We start from the raw sequence: 15,985 nt of genomic DNA on the forward strand, positions 1-15,985 counted from the left end.
TTACAGATAAAAAATATATGATTTTAGTTTTAAGATTCATTATAGATATTTTTTTTATATATATTTATTTAATTGGTTGTAATATATAATATGAATTATTTATTAGAAAGGTAAAAAGTTACCTAACGATAGATAAAGAAGTAATTTTTATACAGTAAGGTTTTTACATAAAAATATTATTTTTACCAAAAATGTTAAAAGAATTATTTTACTTAAAAATAATCTCTTATCTCGAAATGTAGATCAGTTTTGTGCATAGCAATTTCATAATTTTGAAAATAATACAATGGTAAGAAAGACATTCGTCTCTCATTTTTCGCATCATGTGCACGGATGCTTATTCGGAATTCTCTAAAGTTTTTTATTTCGACCTGGCTTTGTTTAAACGGAAAATTACTTTTAAAATAAAAAAAATATCGTTCTTTAGCATTCATTACCCATTCATTCAATTACTTTCACCTCACTAGTCGAACGCAAATGACATATCAATTCAAGGTCAAAGTTGTTTATTTACCTTTTCTTCTCTTCCCATTGGAATAGACTACATAAGATCGATATCCGATTTTAAATGCGTCGATATATCGAACAAATGCCTAGTACAACTATAACATATAATAAATTCCTGTACAAAAGAAAGAGACAATAAAAGAGAAAGAGAAGGAAAAAGAGGGAAACATCGTCTGTTCGAGTCACTCTAATGACAATTCAATGTACATACGACCTTTTACACGAACAACGTCTGAATACATTTGAAAGCTAATCTTACGACTATTTTTTTATAGTAATACTTTTTGGAATGTCGCCTTCACAAGTGTCATTACTTACAAACAAACTGACCTTTCACGGAACATAGAATCGTTAGAGGCTCCCTTTAAACATTATTCCGGTCAATCTTCTCTACAAGTCGGTTAGTCTGGTAGCGCTCAGCCGCGTTATTCTATATCCTGTAACGAGAAATCGTTGCATTTCATTAAATAGTATAAAACAAAGTCGCTTTCTCTGTCTGTTTTTAATAGAAAGAGTGATTCGAGAATATGGTTATAGGGAATATATAATACAGTGAAACCTGGTTAAGTGAAACTTCAAGGGACCTGCAATGTTGTTTCACTTATAGAGGTATTCCACTAACCCAGTGTCTCAGACACCCAGGTATAAAAAAATATCTGTCTCAGATATAGAGGTACGCTTTGACATTTTGCAAACCTTTATAGGTAGTAAAGCAAAACTAAAACTTGGAGTTATTGATACTTCAAATTACATACATAGTAAAGTGCGGAATTTGCGGGTAGAAAAAGAATAAGTTAGTAAAAATATAAAACAATGTTATCTCAGTTACAAAAGTTTATGCATAAAAAAATCACTTGCTGTCTCATTTGTAGAGGTTATTGTAATGATAAAACAAAATAACAAATCCCAGTTACAGAGGTTTGCTTCGTCCCACTAACAGAGGTGATTCAATGCCAAAGTGTTGGGACCGCAGCAAGAGTTCCAGTTATGGAGGTATTTCACTTATCCAGGTCCCACTTAACCAAGTTTCACTGTACATGGACAAATTCGTAAAGAGGCACTTATAATTTTGGTAGTTTCTACTGTGATATATCATTTCACTCAGGTCGCTAGTTGAAATATATAATGTATTCGTCGAGAATATACAATATCTGTTTGTATGATTGGTTTATAGAAACATCGAAAGCGATTTCTATCAAAACTGTACAAGATATCTAAAATATTGTTATCTCTTTCTAACATAGTGCATGTGTTATATTACTATCTCTTTCGCACATAATGCGAGTATTTTAAGTGTCAAATAAGTTCAGAAGCGACGACACGTTATAGTCAAATTAAATCAAAATATACTTTATTCAAGTAATGTAAGTATGCTTGAGAATAGTGTCCAAACATTCTTCCACGTAACTTGTAACGACGTAGATCGAAACCACGCGAGTCGAGAACTGCCTGTAGTATATATTCTATTGGAGCTTAGATAATAAATAAGAATGCTTAAGTGAGAACCGGGTACACAAGTAGATAAGTTTCTTCGATCAAATTCCGCAGACATTTTTAACTTTGCCGTTCAGTAATCGTTTGTATTAAAATACATTAGTAGAAAAAGCATATTGTTCGATACAAGATTTTATAGATGATAAAAAAGCGTGGAGCTAATACCTGTTGACTTCCACGCAGGATATATTAATTTAAATAATTGTATTTAACTAACATGACAATGTATTTTGTAAATGTTGAAAAAGAGTAACTACTGAGTTTCTTGTCGATTCTTCTCGGTCGAATCTACTTTCCGAACCGGTGGTAGCTTCACTTAATTGTTAAATGACGATTCTAAAGTGTAAAAGCCTACTTGAATAAAGTATACTTTGATTTTTTTTTTGTAAAGAATAAATAAGCATGCTTAAGAGTACGTGTCTTAGTGAAAACCGGGTATACAAGTAGGTAAGTTTATTTTTAAATTTACAATTCGATCGATTGGTAGTGATTAAACGTCAAGTTGTTAGTTAGTCCAATAGTCGTTTGTGTGAGGGAGGGGAGGAGGGAAGGGAGAAAGGTTTACAGTTAAACCTTGATGGTTATTTGATAAGCTGTCTTTATGGTCACTTTACCAACATAACATCGCTCAAAGGACTTGAGCAGCCGGGTCATTTTATGTCATTTATGTGAGTCGAGATGGCCCAGTGGTTAGAACGCTTGCATCTTAACCGATGATTGCGGGTTCAAACCCAGACAAGCACCGCTGATTCATGTGCTTAATTTGTCTTTACAATTCATCTCGTGCTCAGCGGTGAAGGAAAACATCGTGAGGAAACCTGCATGTGACAAATTTCATAGAAATTCTGCCTCATGTGCATTCCACCAACAGCGTGGTGGAATATGTTCCAAACCTTCTCCTCAAAGGGAGAGGGGGCCTTTAGCCCAGCAGTTGGAATGTACAGGCTGTTGTTGTTGTTGAATGGCAATAGTTATGATAGATTCATTTGATTTACTCCAAAATCAGGACAAGTGCTGTGATAGCGTCACAGAACCAGTAGGTAATCGTGTGATGATGGTGCTTACCGGCTAGCGGTTCAGCGTGCACAGGGAAATTTCATAGAAATTCTGCCACATGTGTATTCCACCAACCCGCATTGGAACAGCGTGGTTCAATATGTTCCAAACCTCCTCTTCAAAGGGAGAGGAGGCCTTTAGCCCAGCAGTGGGAATTTACAGGCTGTTGTTGTATACTGATCAGCCCCAACAGTTAGTCGATCAGTGTGAACGGGCAAGGGTATCTAGCGGGTTGATACTTAAACATTAGATAGTTATTTGATAAGCTGTCTTTATGATCACTTTACCAACTCAACATCGCTCAAAGGACTAATGCAGCAAGGGCAGTTCATGTCACTGGGCAGATTAGGACAGAACTATTTGATTTACTCCAGAATCTCTTAGAAGAACCAAAATTGTGTGGTGTTTGTGGTTACCGGCTAGCGGCTCAGCGTGCACAGGGGTCAGGGCAGGGCGGCGGGCTGCTTGCAGTGCTGGCAGGTGCTCATACAGCTCGAATAGCGCTCCACCTGGAACGAGGCGCTCGCCACGCCGAACTGGCTGCGCGCCAGCTGCTGGCAGCTGTGGAGGACAGCCTCCCAGTCGGCCAGCTCATCTGTAAACAAACTAACCACACTGAGATACGACCTTTTTCAAATCATATGACAGCTTCATCCTACTACTATTATAAAGGCGAAAGTTTGTATGTATGGATGTTTGTTACTCTTTCACGTAAAAACTACTGAATGGATTTGAATGAAACTTTACCACAATATAGCTTATACATCAGAATAACTCATAGGCTACATTTTTTGAGGTATCTAATGTGAGGTCGTAAAAAAAACACATTTTTTGCGCTTACATTGCAAACGCTGACTGAATCCTACAAGATAGATCAAAACAATGTACTACAGTATTGTACAACTTCAAAAGGTCTCCAAAAAATTCCGTGATGGTATATGTTTATCTCTTAGGAATAACCCACAATAACCATTTTTTATCCTTTACTTTGTACGAGAAATAATAACTTATTTACGAAGCGATTTTAAGCGATTACTAGACTAGACGGGACGAACCTGAAGTCCACGCGAACGAAGTCGCGGGCAAAAGCTAGTATTTAAATAAATCAGCGTACCGATTGCAACGTGCGCCGTCAAAACGGTGTGGTGGGTCGACAGAGCCCACGCGTGGACAGAATGAACGTGCCGCACACCGTTCACCGCCGACAATGAGGCCACACATTCTCTATACCTAAGAAAAAAGAACATAAATTTAATCAACGTGAATGTCTGTACTTGTTTTGCTAACGCTAGCAGTATGTTATAAGTTGGCGGACGAGCTTATGGGCCACCTGATGGAAAGTGGTCACCATCACCCATAGACAATGACACTGTAAGATATATTACCTTACATCGTCAATGGGCCACCAACCTTGGGAACTAAGATGTTATGTCCCTTGTGCCTGTAGTTACACTGGCTCACTCACCCTTCAAACCGGAACACAACAATATTGAGTACTGTTATTCGGCGGTAGAATAACTGATGAGTGGGTGGTACCTACCCAGACGGGCTTGCACAAAGCCCTACCACCAAGTGTATCATCTGTATCTCCTTTATTGGATTTAAAGTTGGTTTCATACCAAATTTCATCAAATTCGGTTCGTTGGTTTCGTAATGGAAGAGCGACAGACAAACAGACAGAGAGGGTTACTTTCAAATTTATTGTATTTGTATAAAAGTATGGATTTACGATTTTGTACATAGTTGGTAAATATGAGTCGAGATGGCCCAGTGGTTAGAACGCGTGCATCTTAACCGATGATTGCGGGTTCAAACCCAGGCAAACACCGCTGATTCATGTGTTTAATTTGTCTTTATAATTCGTCTCGTGCTCAGCGGTGAAGGAAAACATCGTGAGGAAACCTGGATGTGACAAATTTCATAGAAATTCTGCCACATGTGTATTCCACCAACCCGCATTGGAACAGCGTGGTGGAATATGTTCCATACCTTCTCCTCAAAGGGAGAGGAGGCCTTTAGCCCAGCAGTGGGAATTTACAGGCTGTTGTTGTTGTTGTTTGTTGTTGGTAAATATATTGTCAATACATGTTGCCAAGAGAGTTTGTGAGGTTACGCACCGGAAGTGCGAAGGCACGGCCTGCATGAGCATGGCGAGAGCGTCGCGCACCACGCGCGATGACGTCATCAGCACGAGCACGCTGAACACGAACGTGCACACCGGGTCAACGACCTTCGCGTCAGGCTGCGCACGCGGGACCGTTAGCAGAACAATTAGTAACAACACTATTCTATAGTCTGTTCGCGTTAAGAATGCAGTGAGTTGTCATTGTTTACCGGCCCCTTTGACCAATCAAATCGTTTCAAATTACAAAGTCAAGTTCACTATAAAGACATAAGTTCGAACGTGGTGGTTGTGGATTTAATTAATTATTAACTGATATTTTTATAATTTAAATTAAACTTTTATCATTATTAATTGTTATTTAAAAAAAATGACACCACACCAATTTGTAACAATAAAAGTGCGAGAAATACTGCGACCACGTCTTAAAAGAAGAAATTGCCATGTGGGATTTAGATAATGTTATGGAACGCGCTGCAGAAAATTATTTTATTATAAACACTAACGACGACACTAGTAATAGTGATTAAAATATTAACGACTTAATTTAGATTTTTTACGTTAATGTGTATTTTTTTAATTCATTACACTTAGCCTTTAAAACAAATATAATTTGTTGGAATTTTAACACAAATATATAAACACCTTTACCCTTCTGTTAAAAAGATTTGATTGGTCAGGGGGCGGAGTCAGGCCGGTAAACAATGACAACTCACTGCATTCTTAACGCGAACAGACTATAGTGCATTTTCAACTCATTAAATATAATTAAGAACGTAACACTTTAAATCTGACTTATATTTTGAAAAAATTGCAGAAAACTGTTCAATCCGTCGTTTGTAACTGATTTAACTTTCTGAGTAGACAATAGAAATAAAATCCTCTAAATATAGACTCAGTAGAAAATTGAGTATTTCATTTTGATACTCAACTAGCTACCGACGCGCATTGGCATGAGTGAGTAACGGTTGTGCTTACAGAATGTCTTAGTGTGCGTGAGATGACTAAGAGTAACGACAGCAAAAAAATATAAATTTTATATTTTTAAATCCTCATGCACCATTGTAAGAGAATAAATCTATACAAAGATTATGTATAGCTTACTATGTATTGCATCTATTAAAAAAATGCTAGAAACGACTTTTCCTATAAATATTGTTTAGGGGTGATTAATGGAATGATGCTGTCTTATTCTTTCAAATTTAAAATCATATATGACTGAAAAAGAGCACCAGTGTTTGACTGAATAAGCTACATAATGTTATAAGTAAGATACTTGTTGATTGTTAGTAGAATCTACATTCACACTTACACAATCCAGAATAAATAATAAATAAATAAATATGAGACAACATCACATACATTACTTTGATACCAATGTAAGTAGCTAACGCACTTGTGTTATGGAAATCAGAAGTAACGACGGTACCACAAACACCCAGACCCAATACAACATAGAAAACTAATGATAATCTACATTGACTCGACCGGTATCGAACCCGGGACCGCGGAGTGGCGTACCCATGAAAACCAGTGTACACACCACTCGACCAAGGAGGTCGTCCAAATGAAAAGAAATAATTAATCGATTGTTTTTTTTTTTTAAGTGATGTGTCTTAAAGCCGGGTCTATATAAGCATATTATGTCAAATCTCACATATATTTTGATGAGTACAGCAGCGAGGAGCACCCCGCAGCTCTGGATGAGGTCACCGATCACGTGGATTAAGGCGGCGCGGAGATTGATGTTCCTGGAGACGAAAGCGTCGAACTTTGACAATATACTCAAAATATATATTAGTTTTTTTGAACTATATTTTTTTAAGAGAAATCAACTTAATTAGAGAAAACGTAGTTAGAGACAAGATACGAACTTTGATGCGTATTTAGATCGTGTATGACATTAAGGCTTACTAGCACAATTTATCGATTGTATGTACTGTTACTCTTACTTCTACTTGTGTGTACTGTTAACTTGTATTATTATTTCGTTTACGTTATGAGGACATTACTTTAAATTTAATCATTAATTATATTAAGTTTGCCTTAATTGTCTTGTGGATGATGTAATGAAAGGCAAATGAGTATAGATATATGTATTGTAATATAATTTAAAATATTTAATTGTTACGACGATATTACAATGCGATGTTAGAATGGCGACTCCGCGACAGAACATATAATAATAATTAATTGACAACGTAGCATATCGAATATCGACTTATTTCTAGGTCCAATATGGACAGTGATTTTTGCTTACATTATAAAAAATAATACGTAGGCACAAAAAAATGTTTTAATGCAGAAAAAGATAGAAACAAATGCTGCGGAATGTCATATGGCTTCTAATAGCGTGACGCTTTGAGGTTATGACAACTTAATTTGATGAGTGACGGGTTGGGCAGCGTGTACGCACCTGGCGTGCGTGGCGGGCACGTGCGCGTCGGGCGCGGCGAGGTCCTTCATGCCGTAGTCGCCGTTGGCCAGCGCGCCGTTGGCGGCCTTGAGGCGCGACCCGCCGCGCGCGCACGCCGCGCCGCCGTGCGAGTGGTGGTGCGCTGCGGACGAGATGGCCCAGTGGTTAGAACGCGTGCATTCTAACCGATGATTGCGGGTTAATACCCCGGCAAGCATCACTATATATGTGGGATATAGCTAGATTTAATGCACAAAACGGTTTTTTAATTCATATTGACTTTATTATTTCTTTCAACGTAATGATATCAATCTTAGTGACAGACAATATATAAAAACTAACAGACATTTCTGATATTACACGTGGCCAGTCATTATCAAATACATAATATACTTAAGAATATATAAACTATTTCCACATATATATGTGCTTAATTTGTGTTTATAAATCATCTCGTGCTCAGCGGTGAAGGAAAACATCGTGAGGTAACCTGCATGTGTCTAATAATTTCATCGAAATTCTTGTGCATTCCACCAACCCGCATTGGAACAGCGCGGTGGAATATGTTCCAAACTCTCTCGTTAATGGAAGAGGAGGCCTTATCCCAGCAGTGGGATACACAGGCTGCTCTACTGTACTATATAATGTATCACCACCGGATACTTATTGTTATTTTTTCAATATATTAAACAACTTATATAAAATCAACCCTACCGATGGTATTAAAAACTATAATTTCTTTGACGAAATTAACTTTGTATGTATATATGTGACCGAATCACCGCTTAATTACTCATCACGATATCCGAAGCTATGGGCCCGACGACCTTGAAATTTACATAATTATTTAATTAGTACCGCTTTTAGCGACATAGACGCTCCCTATGCAAATATTTTTTTAAAGAGTTCGACTTCAATGGATAAGTGGGTTATGAATATAACTAGCACGAGACCAACTATAATTTCTATGAGTATATATTTGCCATATAGCAAGTATAGTATAGTATATATATATATAGTATAGTATAGTAAGAGTAGAGATGGCCCAGTGGAACGCGTGCATCTTAACCGATAATTGCGGGTTCAAACCCAGGCAAGCACCGCTGATTCATGTGCTTAATTTATCTTTATAATTCATCTCGTGCTCGAGTGAAGGAAAACATCGTGAGGAAACCTGCATGTGACATTACATAGAAATCCTGCCACATGTGTATTCCACGGACCCGCATTGGAACAGCAACCTTCTCAAAGGGAGAGGAGGCCTTTAGCCCAGCTGTGGGAATTTACAGGCTGTTGTTGTTGTAAGTACACTCGGGGATAGGACTCACCGATGTCGGAGGCGCAGCCGTGCAACACGAGCGCTAGGACCACGTTGAAGGCCACGCCACAGCCCGACACGAGCATCATCATGTCGGGCTCGATCTGGTAGTCGCCCGTGTGGATGCGCAGCGCCGCCACGTACACGAACACACCCGTCAGCACCCAGATCAGCAGCACGGAGGTCATCGCGCCCAACACCTCTGACAATTTTTATAAGTACACGTGAAAATGAGTACTACCAAACTCAAACTCAAAACTCAAATATAGAAGCATTACACTTATTGATTGTCAAATAAAAACTACCACCGGTTCGGAAAAAGGAACACCCTGACCTGAGAAGAACCGACGAAAGAAACTCAGCGGGTCTTTTTTTTTGTCAAATTAATAAGATACATAGTAGTATATGATTAGAAATAGCCAGGAGGCGATCGTTTCATTCCCAAGGTGTGCTATCAGACATAAACTCGCTAATTGTATAGTAACCTTTTGCACACAAGCGTTCCTTAACAATTTTTTTAAATTTCGCAACAGAAGCATTTTGAACGCTTTCTGGGATCCTGTTGTAGAAGCGTATACATTGCCCCACAAAAGAGTTACTGACTCTATGCAGTCGAGTAACAGGAGTAACAAGATTGTGTTTGTTCCTTGTACCAATGTTATGACAATCACATATTCTCATAAAAAACATTAATATTTTTCCGTACATACAAAACATTACAAAATATGTATTGAGAAGCAACAGTCAATATCACAATTTCTTTAAATCTATACCTTAATGATTCCAAATTGCCTTTCTGACGTAGCAATGCAAAACCACAACGATTAACTTACTATCTCACTAACAAATATTGACAATTGATAATTATCTATACTAGCTGCTACCCGCGGCTTTGCTAGCGTAGAATATGAAAATATTTACAAATTAACTTATATTACGTTGATCATTGGTATACATAAAAGTTTTACCCCTTTGTTTCCAAAAAATGTAGACTTATGTCCTTTTGCAGGCTCCAGACAATTTATGTACCAAATTTCGTTTAACCCGTTCCAGTAATTTTGGCTTAAACGCAAGACAGACAGACAGAGTTACTTTCGCATTTATAATATTAGTATGGAAGTATGAATGCCAATCGTAGTAGGAATAAACAGAAACAAACAATAGATTTACGTATACGACTTAAAATGAATCAGCTGTTTTATGAACTACTAAGAACTTATGATAAATATATCTTAATTTCTAATACAACACTTTTGCAGAGGGAGGGCTTATATTATATATTAATTTATTTATTTGGGAAACAAACAATTATAATTACACCTAATAGTAAAAAACAGACTCCAGAGTGTTAACCGTTACACATAAGAGCTGAGATGGCCCAGTGTTTAAAACGCGTGCATCTTAATCGATGATTTTGGGTTCAAATCACCACTATACATATGTGCTTAATTTGTGTTTATAAAATTCATCTCGTGCTCGGCGGTGAACGAAAACATCACGAGGAAACCTGCATGTCTCAATTTCATCGAAATTCTGCCACATGTGCATTCCACCAACGAGCATTGGTGGAATGCACATGTGAACACATGGTGGAATTTGTTCCGAACCCTATCCTCTCTAAATTTACAGGCTGTTATTTTACTTTACTAGTAAAAAACAAATACAAGAAAAACATAAATCAATCAATATGACAGCGTATGTATATGTTGTGTCCCAAACATATAAATAAATAAACGACCTCAAATTGGATTATGACAGTTATCATGTATATCAGTCTATGAAGAGATGCGTACATAATCTAATAAATATATCAAAAATATATCAGATAACATATAATCTCGTATGCGTTATGTATAATGATAACACAAACTGATAATAAATGAGAAATAATACGTGACTCTTTACAACAATATTGCTACTGGCCCATTGATAAAAACAATAGGTGTTAATGAGACACCCATTTGGAACGGAGTTGAAAGAAATGGAGATAAAGGAAAGAGAGGAAAAGTAATCTTTTTTTTATGTTACAGGTTGACGGACGAGCATTTGGGCCACCTGATTGTAAGTGGTCACCATCACCCATAGGCAATGACGCTGTAAGAAATATTAACTATTCCTTACATCGTCAATGTGCCACCAACCTTGGGAACTAAGATGTTATGTCTCTTGTGCCTGTAGTTACACTGGCTCACTCACCCTTCAAACCGGCACACAACAATACTGGCTACTGTTATTTGGCGGTAGAATAACTGGTGAGTGGGTGGTACCTACCCAGACGGGCTTGCACAAAGCCCTACCACCAAGTGAATCATCTGTATCTCCTTTATTGGATTTAAAGTTGGTTTCATCAAATTCGGTTTCGTTTGGTTTCGTAGTGCAAGAGCGACAGACAAACAGACAAACAGAGTTACTTTCACATTTATAGTATTTGTATAAAAGCATGGATTTACGATTTTGTACATAGTTGGTAAATATATTGTCAATACATGTTGCTTGATTCAGTAATGAGTATACAGGAATATACATATAATAATAATAATTTAAGAGCCATCATTAGAAAATAGATCTTATGTTACAACAGTTAGAGTTTAAATTCTTACCAGCTCTTCTGTAGCCATAGGACATATTGGCGTTAGGCTGCCTCGCAGCGCAGCGGAAAGCGAGTATCGCGAGCGCAAAGCCACCGCAGTCGCTCAACATGTGCGCCGCATCGCTCATCACGGACAGGCTGCCTGCCAGGTAACCACCGACCAGCTCGCATATCTGAAACAACATATTAAATAATTATCACCAGATATTACGGCGAGAAAATTTACCATCTGATGGTATGATAAGTGGTCAACAGGACTGATAGAAAATAGCGCTGTAAGATATATTAACCATTCTTTACATCACCAACCTTGGGAACTAAGATTTATTTTTTATTTATTTATTTAATGCCACACTGTATAGATATTATTATAGGATTGTGTCCCAATTCGATATTACAGCACTTAACAAAAAAACAAATTTAAAAGATATATCTAGATAGATAGATATTGAAAAGATGGATAGATATCCATTTTAAAATATAATACTAAATTGTATATGATATATTCCAAGCAGCAATAATTGTGAGTTCACTCATACTGCAACAAAACAAATCCACCCTGTCTGCTATCGCATTGAGAGTACGTAACGTGCGCGTCAGTGGTGCTTCCTTGAGCAACTTGGTTCGCCCGGTGGGCACCGCTAGCAATGACGGTCGATGTCCTTGCCACACATATCTATAATAAGATGCTATATCCTCATGCCTGTAGTTAAAGTGGTAGACTCAACCTTCAAACCGAAACACAACTATACTGGGTACTGTTTTTTGGCGGTAAAAATAACTGAGTCGGTTGAACCTACGCAGACTGACTTGCACAAAGCCCTACCACCATATAAGTTGTTGCTTATGTTTTGTTGGTGCCCTTTGTGTATCTATTGTATTACTCCACATCAATTACCTTTTCACTGACAAGGATGTCCCCTTCTTGCAATTAAATGAATAACTTTAACAAATATAATTTCATTTTGTATTTTTTTGCTGTCTCTACCGTTCACATGTCACACGCACACTAAGAGATCTCGTAAGCACTTCCCTCACTCATACTAATGCACGCCGTCACTAGTAAATTTATTACTTACGTCATCTAGAATCTGTCTCTTTACACTGTTTCTTTTTTAGAGGAGTTGACCGTACATTTGGAAATAGAACAGGCTGTTACTTACTGTATTATGCCAAGAAAGCAAACAACATTTTTTATATATCAGTTTGATATCTCTATATATAGTAAAGATTAACGGTAGACATATAATCGTCGATTAACATAAATAGTGGATATTAATGAAAGCATGAAATGCATGCAATGCATCATTGTTATTTTCGTAGGAGAGGTACATGAAAAAAAATAATAATAAAATCTCCATTTTCAAAAAGCTCCGTAATCGAAGCCTTAATCCAATATATTGACATGTCATACAAAGCTGATTCATTGCGGCTCAAAGTAATAAATTAAAAAAAAAAACATTACATCAACAGAGTATCTACATTGTTCAACGTAAAATCATTATTCGAGACATGTCCGGAGCGAGACAACAAAGACGAAATTACACAGTTATAGAACGATCGATGCTCGGATTAAATCCCTATGGGGGGGGGGCGTCGAGGGGGTGGGAGATGACAGACGTCGATGCAAAAGTCACAAGGACGAGTTTGACGTCTGGCAAGTACTAATTAATTCAGAGAGATTTCATCGCTCCGTAAATAACCGAAGCGTTAACTCTGTACAATATACTGTCACATAAAATAACTACGTTATTAAACGTATGTCGGATTTATCATTTGAATATCATGACGACACTTGTCAATAACAACAAAAACAACAACAGCCTGTAAATTCCCACTGCTGGGCTAAAGGCCTCCTCTCCCTTTGAGGAGAAGGTTTGGAACATATTCCACCACGCTGTTCCAATGCGTGTTGGTGGAATACACATGTGGCATGTGTTTTCCTTCACCGCTGAAGCGGTGTCGATAATATCTTGTTAAAACAAAATAAAATCATACTTTCTTTATTTTTTTATATGCAATAGCTACGCGGACCCTTATGGTTCATATGTTGGTAAGTGGTCAACATGGCCCATAGACATTGGCCCCGTAGGAAAATTTAATCAAAATTCAAACTCAAATTCCTTTATTCAATACATCACCGCTACGGAAAATGATACACCCTGACCTAATCGTTCCTCAAATCTCCAATGCACCACAAACCTTGGTAACTAAGGTATTCCACTACGCGTGTAGTTACACTAGCTCACTCACGGTACAAAGCGGAAAACAACAATACAGTGTGTTGGTGCTTGATGGTAGAATATAACATAAGTGTTTTTTTTAATTTAGTTCAATTCCTTTTCACAGACTTGGATTCTTGACTTTTGAGATACTTTTATAATATTTTTAATATGTACTAGCGACCCGCCCCGGCTTCGCACGGGTGCAATACTGATACTAAACATACTACAGAATTTGTTTGCTTACGACATCTCATTATAAACTTCTAGAATTATATGTTTTGGCATGTGTACCATATATACATTCATGTCCACGTAGTAGAAAAATTACAAACAGGCGACGACGTCCGCGTGGGTGGGAAATTTGCAAAACGCAACGCAACATACACCCGATCAAGTACCAGTATAAGCTGACCCCCAATCCATATCGACAACCATATCAGAAAGAGCTCAACTTAAGTTGGGCGCTTATATTTCCAAAACTTTGTATTATTTGCGTATAAAAAGTAGCCTAAGTTACGCCTTAGTACATTACCTATCCGCCAATGAAAGTCCTGTTCAAATCGGCCCAACCGTTCCAGAGATTACCCGGAACAAACAGACAGACAGACAGACGGACAAAAATTCTAAAAATGTGTGTTTTGGTATGTGTACCGTATATAAAGACAAATGCATGTTGCAGAAAGCGGTTATTTTAATATTACAAACAGACACTCCGATTTTATTTATTTGTATGGATAAGTAAAGTTTGAACGTACCATAAAAACAGCGCACAGTATAAGTGCACAGACGAGTTGAGGGACAGCACTCGGGGGTTCAGGCCTCGTCCAGTGGCAGTGTTCGTCCGACTCGCTGGGGGGCGCCACCGGCACCTCCGTGTAGCTCTCCTGTGAAAATTTAATGTTAATGTAAAACCTGAGCCAAACTTGATGAGTTCTTAGGCAATATTGTATTAAAAAAGGTAAAAAATCAAACAGACCTTCGCTTATGTCAAACATCTGTATTTAATACATAATTAAAACAAAAAATTAAAATAAATTCGTTCGTCAAATGTTATCAATAAAGACGTTCAAAACGCCATTTTTTTCCGCATATCATTTAAATGTTAATATAAAACCTGAGCCAGTCGTGATAAGCTTGCAGGCAATATTGTATTAAAAAATAAAATGACCAGACAGACCTTCGCTTATGTTATAACATAATAAAAATTCAAGCATCTGTATTCAATACATAATTAAAGCAAAAATTTAAAATAACATCGTTCGTCAAAAATAGTAAATAAAGACGTTAAAAACCGTTCTTTATTCAAATGCAAATCCATAGTGAATATCATAGATTAATCAAGCTCTCGACCAATGGTATCGTATCAATTTGCTGTCAAATTTTGTTTATTTGGTTTTATTACTGCTATGGTTGGAATATATATTAATATTATAAATGTCGAAGTAACTCTGTCTGTCTGTTGTTCTTTCACGACCAAACTAATGAACCGAATTTTATGAAATTTAGTTTGAAGCATACTTGAGCTTCAAGGACACATACTATCTTTTTCGTCTTAACACACGACAACCAATCCCCTTAAACGCGAACAAAGCCGCGGGCAATAACTAGTAGAGTATAAATCTTTTAATTTTTATTTATCTATTGCGCGGAGTCGAACCCGCTATCTTTAGTTCAATACCCGCGTGCTCATATTCTAGTTATAAACACGAAAAGCTGTTGTCTATAAAGGCAGTGTAACGGACCTCGAACGGGACGCATTTCATTTTTCAGTTCAACGAAGCGAATATAACATCATCATCGATTCAAGCGTTCTAATATTCATTAATATTCTATCAGTAACATTTATAACATATTTTAATGTACAGGTCTTGTATAAAATATATGTAGTCAAAATTACATAACATATAACTCATCTGCAACAGGAAATGAAGACGTAATGTCACATGTCAAACATAAATACAGTGGAAAGTCAATTATCCGAATTAGTTTGGACCGGGGTTGATTCGGATAATCGAAAATTCGAATAATCGGACAAACACTGATTATAAAGACAAATGAACCGTCACACAGTACATATCTACAAGTTTATCTTCAAACATAACCGTTGAAATATATCTTATTTCTAGACTCCAACTCCTAACTCGTTTTAACAAAACTAAATAAAAATTACATGATTTTGATTTTTTAAATACGCTTTGGACCGATTCGGATAGTTGGCGATCCGTTTAATCGGCGTTCTACTGCGCGGCGTTGTAAT

At 37.2% G+C, this 15,985-nt stretch overlaps 1 protein-coding gene across 1 annotated transcript; it reads right to left on the reverse strand.

The window, feature by feature from the left end:
* Nucleotides 1–633: 633 nt before the first annotated feature.
* LOC124540304 (zinc transporter 2-like) lies at nt 634–14,600 on the reverse strand. The gene is made up of 9 exons (XM_047117785.1): nt 14,484–14,600; nt 11,514–11,676; nt 8,924–9,115; nt 7,596–7,737; nt 6,837–6,930; nt 5,175–5,299; nt 4,172–4,287; nt 3,474–3,652; nt 634–944 (listed from the first exon to the last, which is right to left on the reverse strand). Exons 1-8 carry the CDS (start codon nt 14,484–14,486, stop codon nt 3,501–3,503), a joined length of 987 nt encoding a protein of 328 aa, XP_046973741.1. The 5' UTR covers nt 14,487–14,600; the 3' UTR covers nt 634–944; nt 3,474–3,500.
* Between the last annotated feature and the right edge of the window lie 1,385 nt (nt 14,601–15,985).

This window comes from Vanessa cardui, chromosome 24, assembly GCF_905220365.1.
Source record: "Vanessa cardui chromosome 24, ilVanCard2.1, whole genome shotgun sequence".
Taxonomy (NCBI): domain Eukaryota; kingdom Metazoa; phylum Arthropoda; class Insecta; order Lepidoptera; family Nymphalidae; genus Vanessa; species Vanessa cardui.